Genomic DNA, 15,700 nt, shown 5'->3' with positions numbered 1-15,700 from the left:
TAGTGCACACAGACGCTAGTAGAAATAAATGAACTGTTTTGTTGGAGTATTTTTAAAGTGAAAAAAGCGCATGTTATATTAACGTTCTGAGATTTCTGTGAGGAGAATAATCTCACTTTGTCATGTCATGCTTTCTTTTTTCATTATTATTTATTTTCTCTGATGTAGAATTTAGTATTTGTATCACTTTAGGATACAAATGTTATCATAATGACATTATAAAGCTTGTTAAGCTCTACAGAACTTTTATTTGCTAATTGTACAGTGACCAGAACAACGGTGTCCTCATAGCTTATGGGTGCCATTAAGTATTGCTAAAAACCCCTTTCCCTGGATAAGTACTCTCTTCTCTTTCCCCAGCTCAATTTGTGTATTATCTATGAGTGGCATATTTTGTCTTTAGAATATTTTTTCACACTAAATTTTAAAATTTGAGTAAGTAATCATCCCATGAGAATGAGATCAATGCAGGTGATTCTATTTAGGTTGCAATTGTTAATAAAACTATTAAAGAATTTATACTGGGTGAGGTTCTTCTCCAGAAATTCTGTCTCTCTTTCTACTTAAATTAGGTTGCACCTGTCAAGACCAGCTCAGTTACTCCTTGTTTGTACCACTGCGAAGGAGAGGGGAATTTAACACACAGCATATTTTTTTAACATTGTGACTTATGAAAGGTTTGCCAGACACTATTACCCTGTATGGTTGCCTCTGCAAATTGGCAGTCAATATATGTATAAAGGTGATTCCTTCTTGACCTTTTTTAACCACTCCATTTTTTTAATATATTTTTTTCTTCTTCAGGTGTGGGTGGATGCTGGTACTCAGATATTTTTCTCTTACGCGATCTGCTTGGGGTGCTTGACAGCCCTGGGAAGTTACAACAACTATAATAATAACTGCTACAGGTAATATCTTCCACACTTTATTTTTACATTAAGTATCCACACATTCAGCTTCACTCAGACAGTGCTTCCCTTTTCCTTTAGCTACTTGCATGAGTAATCATAAGCACATGTATATGTTTTTGCAGAACAGAGATCTGTAATGTTTTCTGTAATTGTTTCAGAGGAACCCTGTGTGCTGTTTTCATCCCTTTTGATTGTATCTGACCTGTGCCCAGCCATACGCACAGTACGCACAATTGCATGGATTATATGCAGAATTTCATACATGTATAATCACATGTGTGTGCAGTATTTGATTGCAGAACATATATCTACTTCAAAAAAAAAACCCTACCAAAAAATTATTATCTGAGTTTGGTCTGTGATTTTAGCGTCACTTTTCCCCACAGTTTCCTGGCTCCTAGCATGAGCACAGCAGAAGCAAATAGCATTTCATTGCTTATCTTCACAGAAATCAGTAAGGAAATTGCTGATGATTTCAGTAGATTTTGATCTTTCCCAAATCAATGTCAAAAGGATATGACTCACACAAAGTCCTCATTCTGTTTTACTGGCAAGGGTGGGAATATGAGCACTACTTTTGTCTTCTGGCATCGGTAGTTATTAAATTAGTTTTCCTACTATTCAACAACCTTTAATACAAAACAGTAAATGACAATTTGATTGTATTGACTCCATTATTATCTCCATACAGAGAATTAAGAATTCATTTTTCTATAAAGGAAATAATACAGTCCAAACGCAAAAGAGCAGCAAACACACCACCCCCAAAGTGCAAGTACTTAAATTCTAAATTACACTTTTGCTGGGAGAGTTCAGGAGACAGTTCTAGAAAACTGCCTTATTTCAATGTTATAGCAACAATCTGCTCTTCTGTCAGAGAAACACTGAACAGTAGAAGCTCCAGACAGAGAGGGACCTGGGACACTGGAAACCACAGACATGAATGTATCCCCAGGCCGAACGTCTGCAGAGCTGCCCGGGGGCAGTGGAGGGTTCTTGACCTTCTGAACATGACAAGGAACTCAACAGCAACGCAAGTTGCTCTTTGCTTGGCTGTGACAGCCAAAATGCCAAATGTTTTGCTGCATGAAGTAGTGTAAGTCTCCTACAATCGTCAGTGCTGACTGACGTCGTTTTCAGAATAATGATGAAGGTGCCCCAACAGAGATGCCCTGCAGAACTGTGGGTAATGAAAGTTTGCCCTAATTAGCAAAAGCGATGCTTTAACAAAGGCGCTATTCCTTTTCTCTCTAATTTAATTTTATTTTTATTCCTTTCCTGTTGCATCCTATTGAGTAACTGTTCTGTCACTGCCTCAAGGACTGCAATAATATTTTTTACTGTGGTTTTGTAACTCATTACAAAAAGCAGGATTTTTGATGTGTGATTAGAGAGCTTACGCAACTTTCCTGCTTTTCCTCTGACCCTAGCAGCATAGCTTGGAAAAACAGCAGCGGCTCTCTTAAAGCTCTTGAGCAATATGATGCAACAGGATACTTTTTACTGAATCCACGCTTCACAATTCCTCTAACAAAACGTTTTCATGGAATTCCTGAATAGGGCAGATTTTATTGTGTCCTGAAGTATCAATCTTAAGAAACATGAGGAAAGGAGGAGGACAAAAGTTAACTGCAGAAAGCAGCTGAGTTTAACAGGGCTGTTCACAGAGCAGGACATACAAAGCAGCAATGCAGTGGAAAAGCAGAATTAAATTTGTATTCTAACTAGTACTTAAAAAAACTAAAATCAAACTATGGGTTTGCAATACCTGCAGCGTCTTGTCCGATTGTAGCACCTACATCCACTCTTTTTGCAGTCTGTTCTACTAAAATCTTTTTCTAAGGGAAAGTTGCAGTGGAAAATAATGACATTGAGGTATTTTAATGAGAAATGGAAAAATCTAAACTACACATGTTTTTTTCTTATTAGCAACCTCATCTAATTCATCTACTTTATAAATGAATTGCAAACAAGTCACTTCACATCTTTGAATAGGAAATGATTTCTTATTGTCATTACTTATCTTTCATTGTAATACATTAATACAGATCCTCCCTGGATTTACAACAGCTTATCTCCAAAGTGACTCTTTGAAAAGATGAAAGGAATGGCAGTACCATCAGCAGACAGTTGTCTTCCCTGCATAAATAAAAGAAAGATGTACTGATGTTTCCTCTAACTTTTAGTAAGCTTAGAATTCCTAATCCATTCAGACTTCTTAGGGGACGGATTAACTTTGGACAACCATGGTAGACAGAAGAGGAAAATGCTGTTGTTCCTGGTTGCCGTGCTCTGTGTTTACAGAACGTCTCCAGGTCCCACCGGGGCGATGCTCCTGGGGGCTGCAGGCGGCCCCTCAGCAGGACAGTTTCAGGGATGAGTTCCATGTCCAAATCAGGGCTCAGCTGCCGTGTTGCCGCTGTGGTACAGAAGATAAATGAGTGTCACTGCCAGCAAATGGGTGAAACTTTTGAGCAATGAAGATGTGCCCTTTATCAAGCTTCTAGTCTAAGAGGAAAAAATGAATGGGAATTGATCTTGAGGGGATCCACAAAGGCAGTGAATTAACTGGAGGGATGCAAAAGGCTCTGTGGGCTCTTCTCTCTAAACAGAGAAGCTCCTTAAGGAAGACAGAATGGACTTTCAGCAGTATCCTGCCTGTCAGGCAAGGAGAGGATAAGGAATGCATGTCTTGAATTATTCAGGTGATTGGCAAGACATTCATTTGGAAGAAGGTGAAGTTTTCATAAAAATTTGAAGCTTCCCTTTCATTCAAAATCAGTTTGCGCTCTAGTCAGGCTCTGATGCCTTCCAACCAAGGTTGCTTATGAAAACTGATGGAAAATTAGGTAAACTTAATGTTCTTCTTCCAATGGTTCTTGGGCATTTGTGTTCTTAAAAGTCATTGGTTTCACAATCAGTGGGTCCAGATCTCCCTCTCAGTTTTCCTTCCCATGGCAGAAAAAGACTGAACACCAGGTTACACACTTCCATCTAAGGAATAAAAAAAACCCAGGAGTTTGAGGGGTTAGTAGAATTCCTGCAAAGATAAAGGAAGGATGGAAATTAAAATTGGAGGTTATCTTTTTAGTAGGACAGGAAACACTGCGAGGTCCCCAGAGAACCCTGTGTTCAGTCTGTGAGTGTCTAACTAGGGAAGAAAATATGGAGCTGTGGCTGTGTCCGGTGAAAAGCACAGGCACCTCACCAACTAGAGATGATGGAAACCCTTTTAGGTTCCCTTTTGCCCATTTCCTTGGAGAAATGCATATCTACCCTGTAACTATTTTGTACCAAGGCCCTGTGGTTCGTGAGACTTCCCTGTGAGTGGAGAAACGCTGTGCTCCTCTTGTTCTCTCTCAGATGATGTGGTTATTTAGGACTGTCCAGTCTAAAGCACTTGGGCCCTCTCCTAGGACCTTCCTTCCAGGGGAAGCAGCAGAAACTGCCAGGGGCTCTGAAGGTGACAGGGAGCAACATGTTTCCACCTCAAGCCTTTTTCTCATGGTTAGGAAACAACAACTCTCAAACGCCATGTGCCACATCATTCACTAGAAAAAAATACCTTGTTGTTTGGATTGCATTTGAAGCCTGGGAATTATCTAAGATAAACTTTATCTGCAGAAAACAGGCTGGTGAGCAGCCAGCTCCAGCCCACCGAAATAGTATCGCTTTTTTTCTTTTTATTCTTTTTTCCCCAAAGGATTTAAAAATACATCTTTCTGACATCTCTTATTGACAGGGTTTCATCTCAGTTTTAATTTCTCAGCATTGAATTCACCAATATTTTAGGTGAGATAGGCTCTCTCCAGAGCTACTTCAGTGCTGCAATACACTGAGAAGAATGGATAGGATAAGGATCTTTTTCCTTCTTTTGTTTCTCTGCAAAGCACAGAGAAATCCATGCTCCTGGTTGCTTTCTTTTGGATTGCTCTTTTGCTGTAAAACATCTCAAACAAGCAATAGGCCAGAGAGATTACCAAAGAAGTTCTGCTGGAATATATGCCGGGACTTAAAAAATATGAATTGTCTCTGATTCTCACAAAGTCACAACAAATCTGCGAGAAAGATGGGGATTGTTATTGCAGATGTGGATTCAGAACCTGTTACATTTTACAGGGTCATTTCTTCTCATGGATAGCTTGCACAAACATTTGCTGCAGAGCTGGAGTAGGATGGGAATAACCCAGACTAAGGTATAGGCTTGCCAGAGCTACAGGCTTGCCTTGTGTTTCAGTGGTTTGGAATCCTCGTTTACTTTCAGATATCTAGGTTAGATTATTACTCTCTCAAGTACAGAGCTGTCTCTCTTAAAAGACTGTCAAGAGAAATCATTCCTGCCGCATCACCCGTGGAGCCTCAAGTGCTGTCTGAAAGCAGGATGAACAACAGCATTTCACTGGGGAAAAAACTCACCTTTCTGCAAGAGTATTTTCCCTTTTTTTAAAGCGATTTACTGTTACGGCATTTCCAGTCTGGGAAAAGAAATATTTCTTCACCTTGGCCTTGTAATTGTCGTTGTTTGATGTGTAGGATACATAGGTCAGAGAGATCAGTGTCCCTGCACTGTCTTTGCACTTTTTTAGGCATATACACACTTCTTAGCTTATGTATGGTGCTTGTAGCACAGCTCTTTAAAAACTTGATAAACCAAACTGGAGTTGTATTTTTGTATAGATATATATTGCAAATATACTGTAACTGGAATAGAATTAGCTGAGATCTGACCATAGGGATTTTTTCTAGGAAACAAGTTATTACCGTTTTTATGTAGTTTACAAATAAGTTCATATATTCTGGAATACATAATTAAAACTGCTATAGAAAAATTGTTCTTAACACCATTCTTATAGAATTTTTACATGTTTTTTTAAAGAATCTATTGAAAACCAGTGAGTAGCAACAGGTTTGCAACTCAATGAATGAAACCACAAGCAAGGGTATTAGGGTGGTATCTTCCTGCAAATGCTCGTGCCCGACTGATTGCTCTCAGGCACAGGATCAGTTGGGAGTTTGCTCTTAATGAGCAACTGAAGGTCCAGTCCTGCAGCTTGGGGTTCCATTTGGTCTATGAAAGAAACCCACGTTCTGGAGATCAACGGCAGTGTTTCTTATTTATATTTTCAGAGACTGCATCATGCTCTGCTGCTTGAACAGTGGCACAAGCTTTGTTGCTGGTTTTGCTATCTTTTCAGTTCTTGGATTTATGGCTTATGAACAAGGCGTGCCCATTGCAGAAGTTGCAGAATCAGGTAAGATCCAAAAGCAGATTTCTGAGTTAACAAAAAATGCCCAGATGTTGCTGTCGGACAGCTTAGTCTGTGTTATGTCTTATGGATAAGCTGAGTGTTTTTCAGATAATTTTAAAAAAACTCCTCTAAAAACCCTGTTACCCGACTCTTTAGAATAACTGCTATAAGAGCAATTCTTAACTGTTTTTATGGTCATATATTTATGTGTGAAAAATACTAGTTTACTGTGCATAGCATGAAATTCATAAAGTCAAAGGGCTCTTGTAACACCAGCTTTCTCCAGCTGAGCATCCAGAAGATTGTTTAGCAGAGATACATCGCTCAGTTATGCCCCTTGATGTTATATCCACATGAAAGGAGTATTGGAGCATTCAGTTTTCTTTAAATGAAACAGACCGAAATCCACAGAGAGAGATAAGTTCCTTCTGAAAAAAAAAAAAAAGTAATTAAAGTAATGAGAAATCAGCTATTTAGAAGAAATCTTGGGCAATCCTCTGAAGTCTTGCTTAATGTGAACTACCCAAATACAGATTTCTCAGTGTCAGATGGTTAATGCCGTCTCCTGATGTCAGTAAGTTTTTTTCCCAGGGCCATACACTGACACACTCTGGTTGATTAAGTATAAAAGTTCTTGTTGTTGCAAAAATATTCTGTTTGAAAGATTTCTGTAAATACGCAGCCAATGAATGAATGTTACGTGCCAGCAGCAGCACTCAAAAATGCAGAGCAGGTTTTGAACAAACCAGTAGACTTGCACCACATATGGCTTCCAAGATGCAGTTCTTACTATTGACGGCATTTGTGCACGAAATGTCAGATACAGTGCTGTCTCGGGAAAAAAAAGATTCCAGAATATGTTAATAAGTTATATAAGGCAATAACAGGACCACACGCTATTATTTATTCAGGTGTGTGAGTCTTGCTGTACTTCTACACAAAGAAAGTGAACATAAAGTACAGTGATGTCTTAACAGAAGTCTTGACCCTCAAACATTTGGATAGGACGTAGGCAGCACTGATGTGCCAAGCAAGTCTTTGTTAGTGATTAGCTTAAGCACCAAATACTCAGAGATGTAGAGTTTGTCAAGGTTTTCAGCCTCGTACTGAGCTCCTTTTATCTGCTGTAAAAGAACAGTCGAGTTGTGGTGCGTTGGCCCTCGCCAGCAGCTGAGCACCCGCACTGCGCTTCACTCACTCGCCCACCCCAGCGCGATGGGGAAGGGAACTGGAAGAGAGAAAGGGAGAAAACTGGTGGCTCCACAGCGAGTTTAAGCAGCGATGCCGTGCGAGCTCTGTTCTGCAGCAGCCATAACGCCGCTGTTAGCAATGCTGTTCTTCCACAGACCTGAACGGCAGCACCGTGCGGGCTGTTCCGAGGAAAGGTGACTCCATCTCAGCCGGACCCTATACACAAGTATAAATATTTCCTTTCTTTTCTTCTTTTTCAGGACCAGGACTTGCATTCATTGCTTACCCTAAAGCTGTTACCATGATGCCTCTTTCTCCTCTGTGGGCAACCCTGTTCTTCATGATGCTCATATTCCTTGGATTAGATAGTCAGGTATGAAACAAACACTATTTAAATATTTTGTCAGATTCCACAGCACGTGTTTATCTGCATCCTTGATGTAAACACCATCCAACCTGATAAAAGAATGAACACTAATGTAATTCTTTGCATAAAACCATTGATGCAAGTTCCCTATTTTAAATGTTAGTTATGTGATGCTGGAGATTCTGTTGTCATTTATTCTGAACACTGATTTGGCCTGACTGTAGCTTTCATTTTTAACATGGAAATCAGTCTGAACTTAAATATGGGTGATTAAAATTCATAGCTCTGTAAAATACCAGTGTGTCTGCTTTTAAAGCACTTCACACTGAATTTTGAAACTGAATATCAGATAGCAATAATGTAAGTTCCTGTGGTGTATTTATACTTCAGGATACCATAGCAAGAGATGTGTAGTCATATTCTGCAGCACAGTGACAGCACAGAAGTTGTCCTTCTTAGGTGACCATCAAAATTGTGGAAGCTGTTTGATTAAACATATTTTTGGCATGCATCTCAGCTCTCGGCATGATTTGGTTCAGAAAGTTTATGATTGTATACTGTACAATAAAGCTCTTCAGTGCCTATTTTGCATGACATTTCCAATCATTAAACTTAATGTTTTAATAAGCACTCTTTTTCCTGATCTAACACATATTTTTTAAGTCTTTTTTAAAATGAGCAATTCCTAAATTCTACACTGGACTGTTCCAATGAAGCAGGCTTTATATTATCAACATTTGCGTGTTCATTTTATTGCCCATTTTAGAAATCTTGCTCCAGAGCTCTGAGAATGTAAGAACGTTCCTTCCCTCCTTCACCAGATGTACCTGGCTGGGGCCTGTAATGGCTTTGTGGAACTTCTCTCCTCTGTAAAACAGGGAGAACTTGTTCAAAACCCCGGCTGCAGTGGATCCAGCAGCACTTGAAGGTGCGTGGCCCTGCAGAGCGTTCTGTGAGCGCCAGCAGGGCAGGACGGCAGAGGGAAACGCTGCTGCTGCAGCCCTGTGAATGGTTTGGTGGTTATTTACGTCCCATTCAAGCCACATTTGAAAGATTTAATGTTTATGTAATCCATCTGTTACAGGACAAATACACTGTGAGGTAATATTAGTGGATTGAACTAATGGTGGTAGACTGGAAATCCATAGCTTTGGACTTTTTCATTCCTAAATGACGTTACTCTCAGTTTGAGCTCCTGCTTATAGGGTGTCCCCAGGGATCGTTCAGTCTGTATGATGAGAACACAGAACATGTTTGAAGGGTTTGGTACAGAATCCAAATCCCAGCAGCAGATGAGATGTGCATTTGATTTGTACTTTCCTGTCGTTTGTTCCAGTTTGTGTGTGTTGAAAGCCTCGTGACCGCTGTTGTAGATATGTACCCAAAGGTTTTCCGAAGGGGCTACAGAAGAGAACTGCTGATTCTCGGCCTTTCCATTGTGTCGTACTTCATTGGGCTGATCATGTTAACTGAGGTAAGACGTGCTTTGCTGTACCACTGCAGAAAAGATGAAATGGATTTCTGTTTATAACCATAACAAATAAAATGCAAGAACATTTGCTATAGACAAACTTCATTGTTAAGAACATGACTCCATAGTACTTGAGAGACTGTCCCCAACTGCTGTGTAACATTTGAAATGTGAAATGTATCCTCAGTTTTTCAGTTGAGCTTAGGAAATATTTTAATCAAAGTTACGTAGCCAAGGAAATTCCATCTGCTTTGCACCAGCCAACCAGATATACTGCTTGTGGCTTCTGCTTCCTTCCTGTGGGCAGAGCAGTCTGCAAACTGCACGTTGGAAGAATAGATCAATAAAGAAGATGAAGTGAAAATAGAAAACTAAAACATTTTTGAGTTTTATATCACCAGGCCAGGTCAATCAATAGAGCCAATCTCTGAGCAGAAGTTGCTTCGCTAAGAATAAGAAAAACAACCAACCAACAAGAAAAAAAAATTCAAACAAACCGGGGTGCTTGATTTGGGATGTTCTAAACCAAAAATTCTGAGGGTGTCAGTCCATCCCATCAGTCCATGATCCAGCGCGCCTCCCACTACTCTGTTTGGTACCCAGCCTGGAGACTCTGCGCTCCTTTGGTACTTGGTTTTGTTTGCTGCTCCGTGCCTGCTTTACAGAGCCAGTTCTATCACCTGCCTTCCTCTCCTTCGTGTTACCCTCTCAGAAACGGCAGAAGATGGGCAGAGTGCTCAGCCCGTGTTCCTCTGCTTGCTGGGCTGTTAGAGCCCTGTACCGGGGAGCAAGGCAAAGAGAAAAGTCTCACGTCTGAAGAGCTGGAGAATTCAATGTCTGCGGAATGGTTGCTGAGGAAGCCTGGATGTAGTAACCATGAAGGGCCAAGACATGTTTCTGTGGTGCCGCCATCTCATCTGGGCTCACAGTATTGAGCTGACACAGGGAATGATCTTTAACGCTATGGACAAAAAGAAATCTTTCACAATAAAAAACCATGGAGAAATGAATACTCTTTGTTCAAGAAGGAACCAACTTCAGTAGGAAGACTGGCAGGGAACCAACAGATTGACTGTGTAATTAAAGCCATATTTGCTATGAAATCTTCCTCCTGGTGCCAACGCACTATTTTTTTTCCCTTTTTCTGGTTTTGTCTTTCAGGGTGGGATGTACGTCTTCCAGTTATTTGACTCTTACGCAGCTAGTGGCATGTGCCTTCTTTTTGTTGCCATATTTGAATGTGTCTGCATAGGCTGGGTTTATGGTGAGTTGCTGAAAATTGCTCTGGTTTTGAGTTTTGATGCAAGTTTTCCGTTTGCACAAAAGCAATATGAAAGCCTTGTACCCTTATGGAGCGGGGCCCTGCACATTCCCATGCCTTATGAAAAGTCAAGAATGCCTTTCTTTTCCATTTTAAATCACGTGAATATTGGAATTGATGTATTTTTCTTCCCGTTGGCCCTTGCTAGGACTGACCTCCCCCTTCCTTCCCCAAGGAAGTCCTCAGCTGCCCGAGGAAGCAGGGCTGCTAATAAGGCTTTTTTCCTCTCAAAAAAGGCTGTACATTCTACATCTGCTTTTTGTTTGGTTTGGTGTTTTGTTTTTGGGCAGGCAGCAATCGCTTTTATGATAACATTGAAGATATGATTGGGTACAAACCACTGACGTTGATTAAATGGTGCTGGATGGTCTTAACTCCAGGTATCTGCGCAGTAAGTACAGAATAGCCAAATAACTTGGTTTAGACATAAAGAGGGTTTTCTGTGCATATTTTTAGAATTTTGCTGCTGCTAATAGTTCACAATGGTTGAGAAAAACACCCGGTGATTTGTAGCATATGTTTTAATTAAAACCACTCTGTAGGATCTGTTAAAATTGTTAAACATTCTGTGAATCATGAGAAATCTTAGTATATACAATAATAGGAAAAGTATAAACTCAGGGCCTTAAACGAACATCTGACAGTACAGCTGAGGAGCTGGCCTGCGGAACTGCAGATACGGACAGTAGGTTAAGACACCTTTGGAAATTCTGGCTTTCCTTTTTGATCATGACAGGTTGGACAGAACGCAGCTTGTATTACTTAATCACAGCTGGTTCATGGTACTGTTTGCCATCAAAGTGCAGGTTTTATTGTCATCAAGAGGTAAATAGGATTTAAACTTGCAAGATTGTTCATTTCTGTTGAAAATACTGAGATGTTATTTAAGCTGTACATAAAAAAAAAAGATACTGCTGGTTGTTGGAGGTCTTTGTTTGTTTAGTGTATGTGGGTTTTTTCTCAGACTGAAACCTTACCTCTCCTTGCCATCTTTAGGAAGACTGGTCTTGCCTAAACAATTATGTTCTTGTTACATAGGCATTGCTTTTCCAAATACTACTAATGATATTCTCTGATTATTTCAGGGAATCTTCATCTTTTTCCTGGTGAAATACAAGCCTTTGAAATACAACAATGTGTATATATACCCTGACTGGGGCTATGGGATAGGGTGGTTGATGGCGCTCTCTTCCATGATCTGTATCCCCTTGTGGATCTGCATTAAGCTGTGGAAGACAGAAGGCACTTTCATAGAGGTAAGATACATTGTGAGATTAATAATACTGAAAAAAAGAAATGGGAAGGGAATATGTATCCTAACCTGCATGAGACTAAGCACAGCTTAATCCAAAAGCAGTGAAAGCCATGTCACATACCTGTCCCAGTGGCAGCCTGGGATCAGTCTCTGGTAGAAAAGGGCATCTGAATTTTCTCTATTTTCTTCTGAATTTCTTTTTTTTGTGTGTGTGTGTAAACTAACTAATACTATAGCTTTAAGGTGCTCTGTTCCTGTTCAATTTGTAGCTTAAAACGTCTGTAATATCAGCCAAGTCCCTGCAGAAGGTTTGTAGCAGCCATTCACTCAGGTCAGCCGCCTTCTTTCCATGCTTTTGCTAACAAGTGTTTGTGCTGCCAGGATTTTCTTCCAGGAGCTGGGTAGCAAACACTCACATTTGTCTTCTGGACAGTTTTCCTGATTACAGTTGTCTGAGTGAGAAATAGAGGCAAAAAGAAATACTCAGTGCAGTTTACTAACATTTGGTATCAGGTTATATCAGCTTTAAGCCGAAGTTAAAATTATTAAATATAAGACCTTTTCTCCAAAGCAAGACAGTGAGGATGGCTATAATGGAAGAACAAGAATATAAATCTTATTCAGTCATTTGGGATTTCTGATATTGCAGAAAAGCCGAGTTCTGTCATCTGGAGCTTTTTAGATACCAGTCAGGAAAAAGTTATCCCAGCATTGCCTCCTTCTGTCTCTGTATGTATATGGAAAGGACTTTATTCAGCCCCGTTCATGCTTTCTCAGCCATTCTGATATTCTCTAGGATAATGCCAACGTGAAGAACAAGACAGTAGGAATTTCTGTGCCTGGGCTGCCCTGGGGCTCATTAAGTCCTCTGGCCCTTTTGGAGGATGTGTGTGGCACTGTGCACCCACCCCTCCGAGATCACCCTCCATCAGAACCAGGGGCTGACACTGAACGGCCCGGGGTGTACTCGGTGCAGTAGGTGCTGATTGCTGGACTGGAGAAGCGAACATGCAACTTATTGTGCTGGCTGATGGCACTCCATAATGAAATGACTCCATTCAGCTGATTAAATACAGCCTGGAGTCTACCTAGGACATCTTTACTGGGGGTATATAAACAAAACATGAATTGCCCATAATATAGTTTTCTTAGCATGTCAAAAGAAGATTTGCACAAGTCTTAACATTAAATATTTCCTTAATGCATCAGCCTTACCCTGTCTCTGCAAGTGAATAGACTTTGTTTATAGAACCTTGTTTTGCATTGCCTTGCAGTCTGAAGCATTGCAGACAGGTCGTTATCTCTTCTGTACATGAATAACGAGAGAGGTTTTTTAATTACAGTTGGGAGCTTCTCAGGAAGCCAAGTTCCTGCAACATCTCTGCTCCCCAGGCTGTGAGCGGCAACGTTGCTACTGATCTGCTTATTGCTAAAAAGGAGAGAGTTCTCAGCTAACCATGTGTATTTTTCTTTTGCTCTTGGTTGTAGCTTAATACCCTTGGGCAGTCTCTTGTTTGGTTTTTGTTTGGTTTTGTTGTGGTGGTTTTAGTGGGGTTTTTTGTTGAGTTCTTTTGTTGTGTGTTTGGTGCGTTGGTTGGTTTGGTTGGTTTTTTTCAGTCTATATCCCTTGACTACACCACGGGAAACAAACAGTTCCCATGTAACAGGCCTTACCCAGAGCACTGTGCTGAGTTTCTTCAGTGAAAAGGGGATGTTACTCTAAATCAGCATGAAAATTCACTTTGTCTTCACCTTCATTCTGTAGCCTTTGGTCTGGTGTGATCTGTAATGAATGGTCTGTCGTGCAGTTTTACGGATGTATCTGTAACAGAGAAACGAGAAGCAGACATGCAAGAGAAGAGGTTTTTACAGTCAATCTGTTTAAGAAATGTGTGTCTGTGACCAAGAAAAACAGAATGATTTCCATTTTCTCAAATTTTCTAGAAATTCCGGAAGTTGGTTACACCGAGCTCAGATCTGAAAATGCGAGGGAAGCTTGGAGGAGGAGCCTACGTTGCAGCAATAAATGACTACGATGCCAAACTGAAAGGAGATGGCACCATTTCAACCATTACAGAAAAGGAGACACATTTCTGAAAGAACTATCTTTTGCTTTTTCTTTTTATTTTCTTTTTATTTTCCTTTTTTTTTTTGTATAAATAAATAAATGAATTCACTTAATGATAGAGGCTGGCTTGTTTTGCACAAAATTTTATTAACCAGTTAATTTTAAAGTGAAAATTGTATACTTGTTTCAAAGTGATTTTTTAAATTACTGTGTAAGTAATGATCATGTAAAAGAAAAAGAAATAGTATTATATGGTATGTTAGTGATGACTTCTTGTAATATGGTGATTTCAGTAAATGTTTTTTTTAGAAGTTAGAGGGACCTGTATAATGTGCTGTACAACTTTTCTACTTTGATTTCTGGCAGGTGTAATGTTGTATAGATATACGCATTCTAATCTGTAAGCATTTCAGACCATTTCAGCTTTTCATGTATGTATATAAAGGGGACCGGAATGTCCTTTTGTTTCTATTGGAAGAAATTGTGAGGGGCCAGGGGACGACTCGTAACTGTTGGTGCGTGTTCCTCTGTGTCCAACGTCCCCTGAGCCGCAGGGAGCCGTCCCGGCGGGGCCAGCAGCTGCTGCCCCAGGCTTAGGCCAGGGCAGCTGCAAGCTGAGCTCTGCGCCTAACAAAGCCTGGCCTTCAGGGCAGGTCTGGTGAAGCCAGCAGGAAGCAGCACCTCAGCAGCTCCCATCGCCTTCCCTCTACCCTCCACGTGCTTCAGCAGGTCTAAAACTGTGGTGGAACGCGCCCATTTCTGAGTCACTGTTTTTCTGGAGATCGGATAGAGAATATTTCTTACGCGCTATGAATTTTGCTGCGTTTGTAATATAATGGCCTCTCTGATGATGTGTACTGCTTCAGGAGACCCCGAAAGCTTTTTCATTCTCTTTAGTGTCTGGGTGGCCAGTCCTTGGTTTTGGTTGACACTTCCCAGCCCCTGAAGTGAAATGTCTTTGCCTAAGCTTGTACAACAGGAGATCAAGGCTACTTTAAACACACAGAGACATTCTGAGGAAAACAGAACAGGTTTTGAGCTCCGCACACCTTGGCCTCTCTGTCTCTTCATCTTTTTGCAGTCTGTCTGTCTGTCTGTCTGCACATCTACTCATTCCCCTCAAAAGAAATCAAGGACCCTGTAAGGCCAGTGTGTAGCACTGTATTGCATTTCTCAGCTTCAAGGTGATTCTAGATATGTTCGGATTAGGCCCTGATTGCTTTACCCTGAGTGGTATCAGGGGTTGCACTGAAGTCAGAATGGGAGTGGAAGGCCAGACTGATTGGTCCTTCATCACAGAATCACAGAACACCAGGTTGGAAGGGACCTCAAGGATCATCTGGTCCCACCTGTCTTGGCAAAAGCTCAGTCTAGAAAAGCTGGCCCAGCACCTGTCCTGCTGAATCTTAAACATGTCCAATGTGGGGAAATCCACCATTTCCTGGGGAGATTAATCTCTACAAGAGTTCTGGGAGGTGATTTATATATGGTGCAGATGAAGGGATTAAGACAGGGATGTTGTGTCTTGTGTAATTACTCCTACATTTACACAGTCCTAAAATGACATTTGGCCCTTTGAAGGCAACCGTGAGGCTGACGTGAAAATGAGTTTGACACACCTGCTTTGACTATCTTTTTTTTTTCTTCTGCCAATACTCCAAACCCTATTGCTTGTTCTGGACATTTTTTTTCTTTTCCCCTTGTTCTGGTTTTGATTCCTGTTTGTCTGAGAAAGCTGTGGAGGAAAACTGCACTGCACAGTATTTGATGGGGAGAGACAAGAACAGCCTAAGACAGCTCAGAAGAAATATCATGAAATCTGCTGTCTTCTCTGCAATGCAGAATCACCAAAGTGCAGATAGCAGCA

The 15,700-nt window shown here is 40.7% G+C and overlaps 1 protein-coding gene across 1 annotated transcript in view; it reads left to right on the top strand.

Moving 5' to 3' along the window:
- Window positions 1–14,189, top strand: part of SLC6A11 (solute carrier family 6 member 11) — a gene marked incomplete at its 5' end in the record, with an annotated part of 84,006 nt that extends 69,817 nt beyond the window's left edge. Inside the window, 8 exons of the mRNA XM_080350743.1 lie at window positions 805–908; window positions 6,039–6,163; window positions 7,612–7,724; window positions 9,055–9,192; window positions 10,351–10,453; window positions 10,801–10,901; window positions 11,596–11,766; window positions 13,710–14,189. Of these exons, the coding sequence (XP_080206869.1) occupies window positions 805–908; window positions 6,039–6,163; window positions 7,612–7,724; window positions 9,055–9,192; window positions 10,351–10,453; window positions 10,801–10,901; window positions 11,596–11,766; window positions 13,710–13,862 (1,008 nt within the window). The 3' untranslated portion in view covers window positions 13,863–14,189. The remainder of the gene's footprint in view (window positions 1–804; window positions 909–6,038; window positions 6,164–7,611; window positions 7,725–9,054; window positions 9,193–10,350; window positions 10,454–10,800; window positions 10,902–11,595; window positions 11,767–13,709) is intronic.
- Between the last annotated feature and the right edge of the window lie 1,511 nt (window positions 14,190–15,700).

Source organism: Nesoenas mayeri (assembly GCF_963082525.1).
Source record: "Nesoenas mayeri genome assembly, chromosome: 10".
NCBI lineage: Eukaryota > Metazoa > Chordata > Aves > Columbiformes > Columbidae > Nesoenas > Nesoenas mayeri.
The sequence above is the reverse complement of the archived record's forward strand: the minus strand, read 5'-3'. Positions and strand labels throughout refer to the sequence as shown.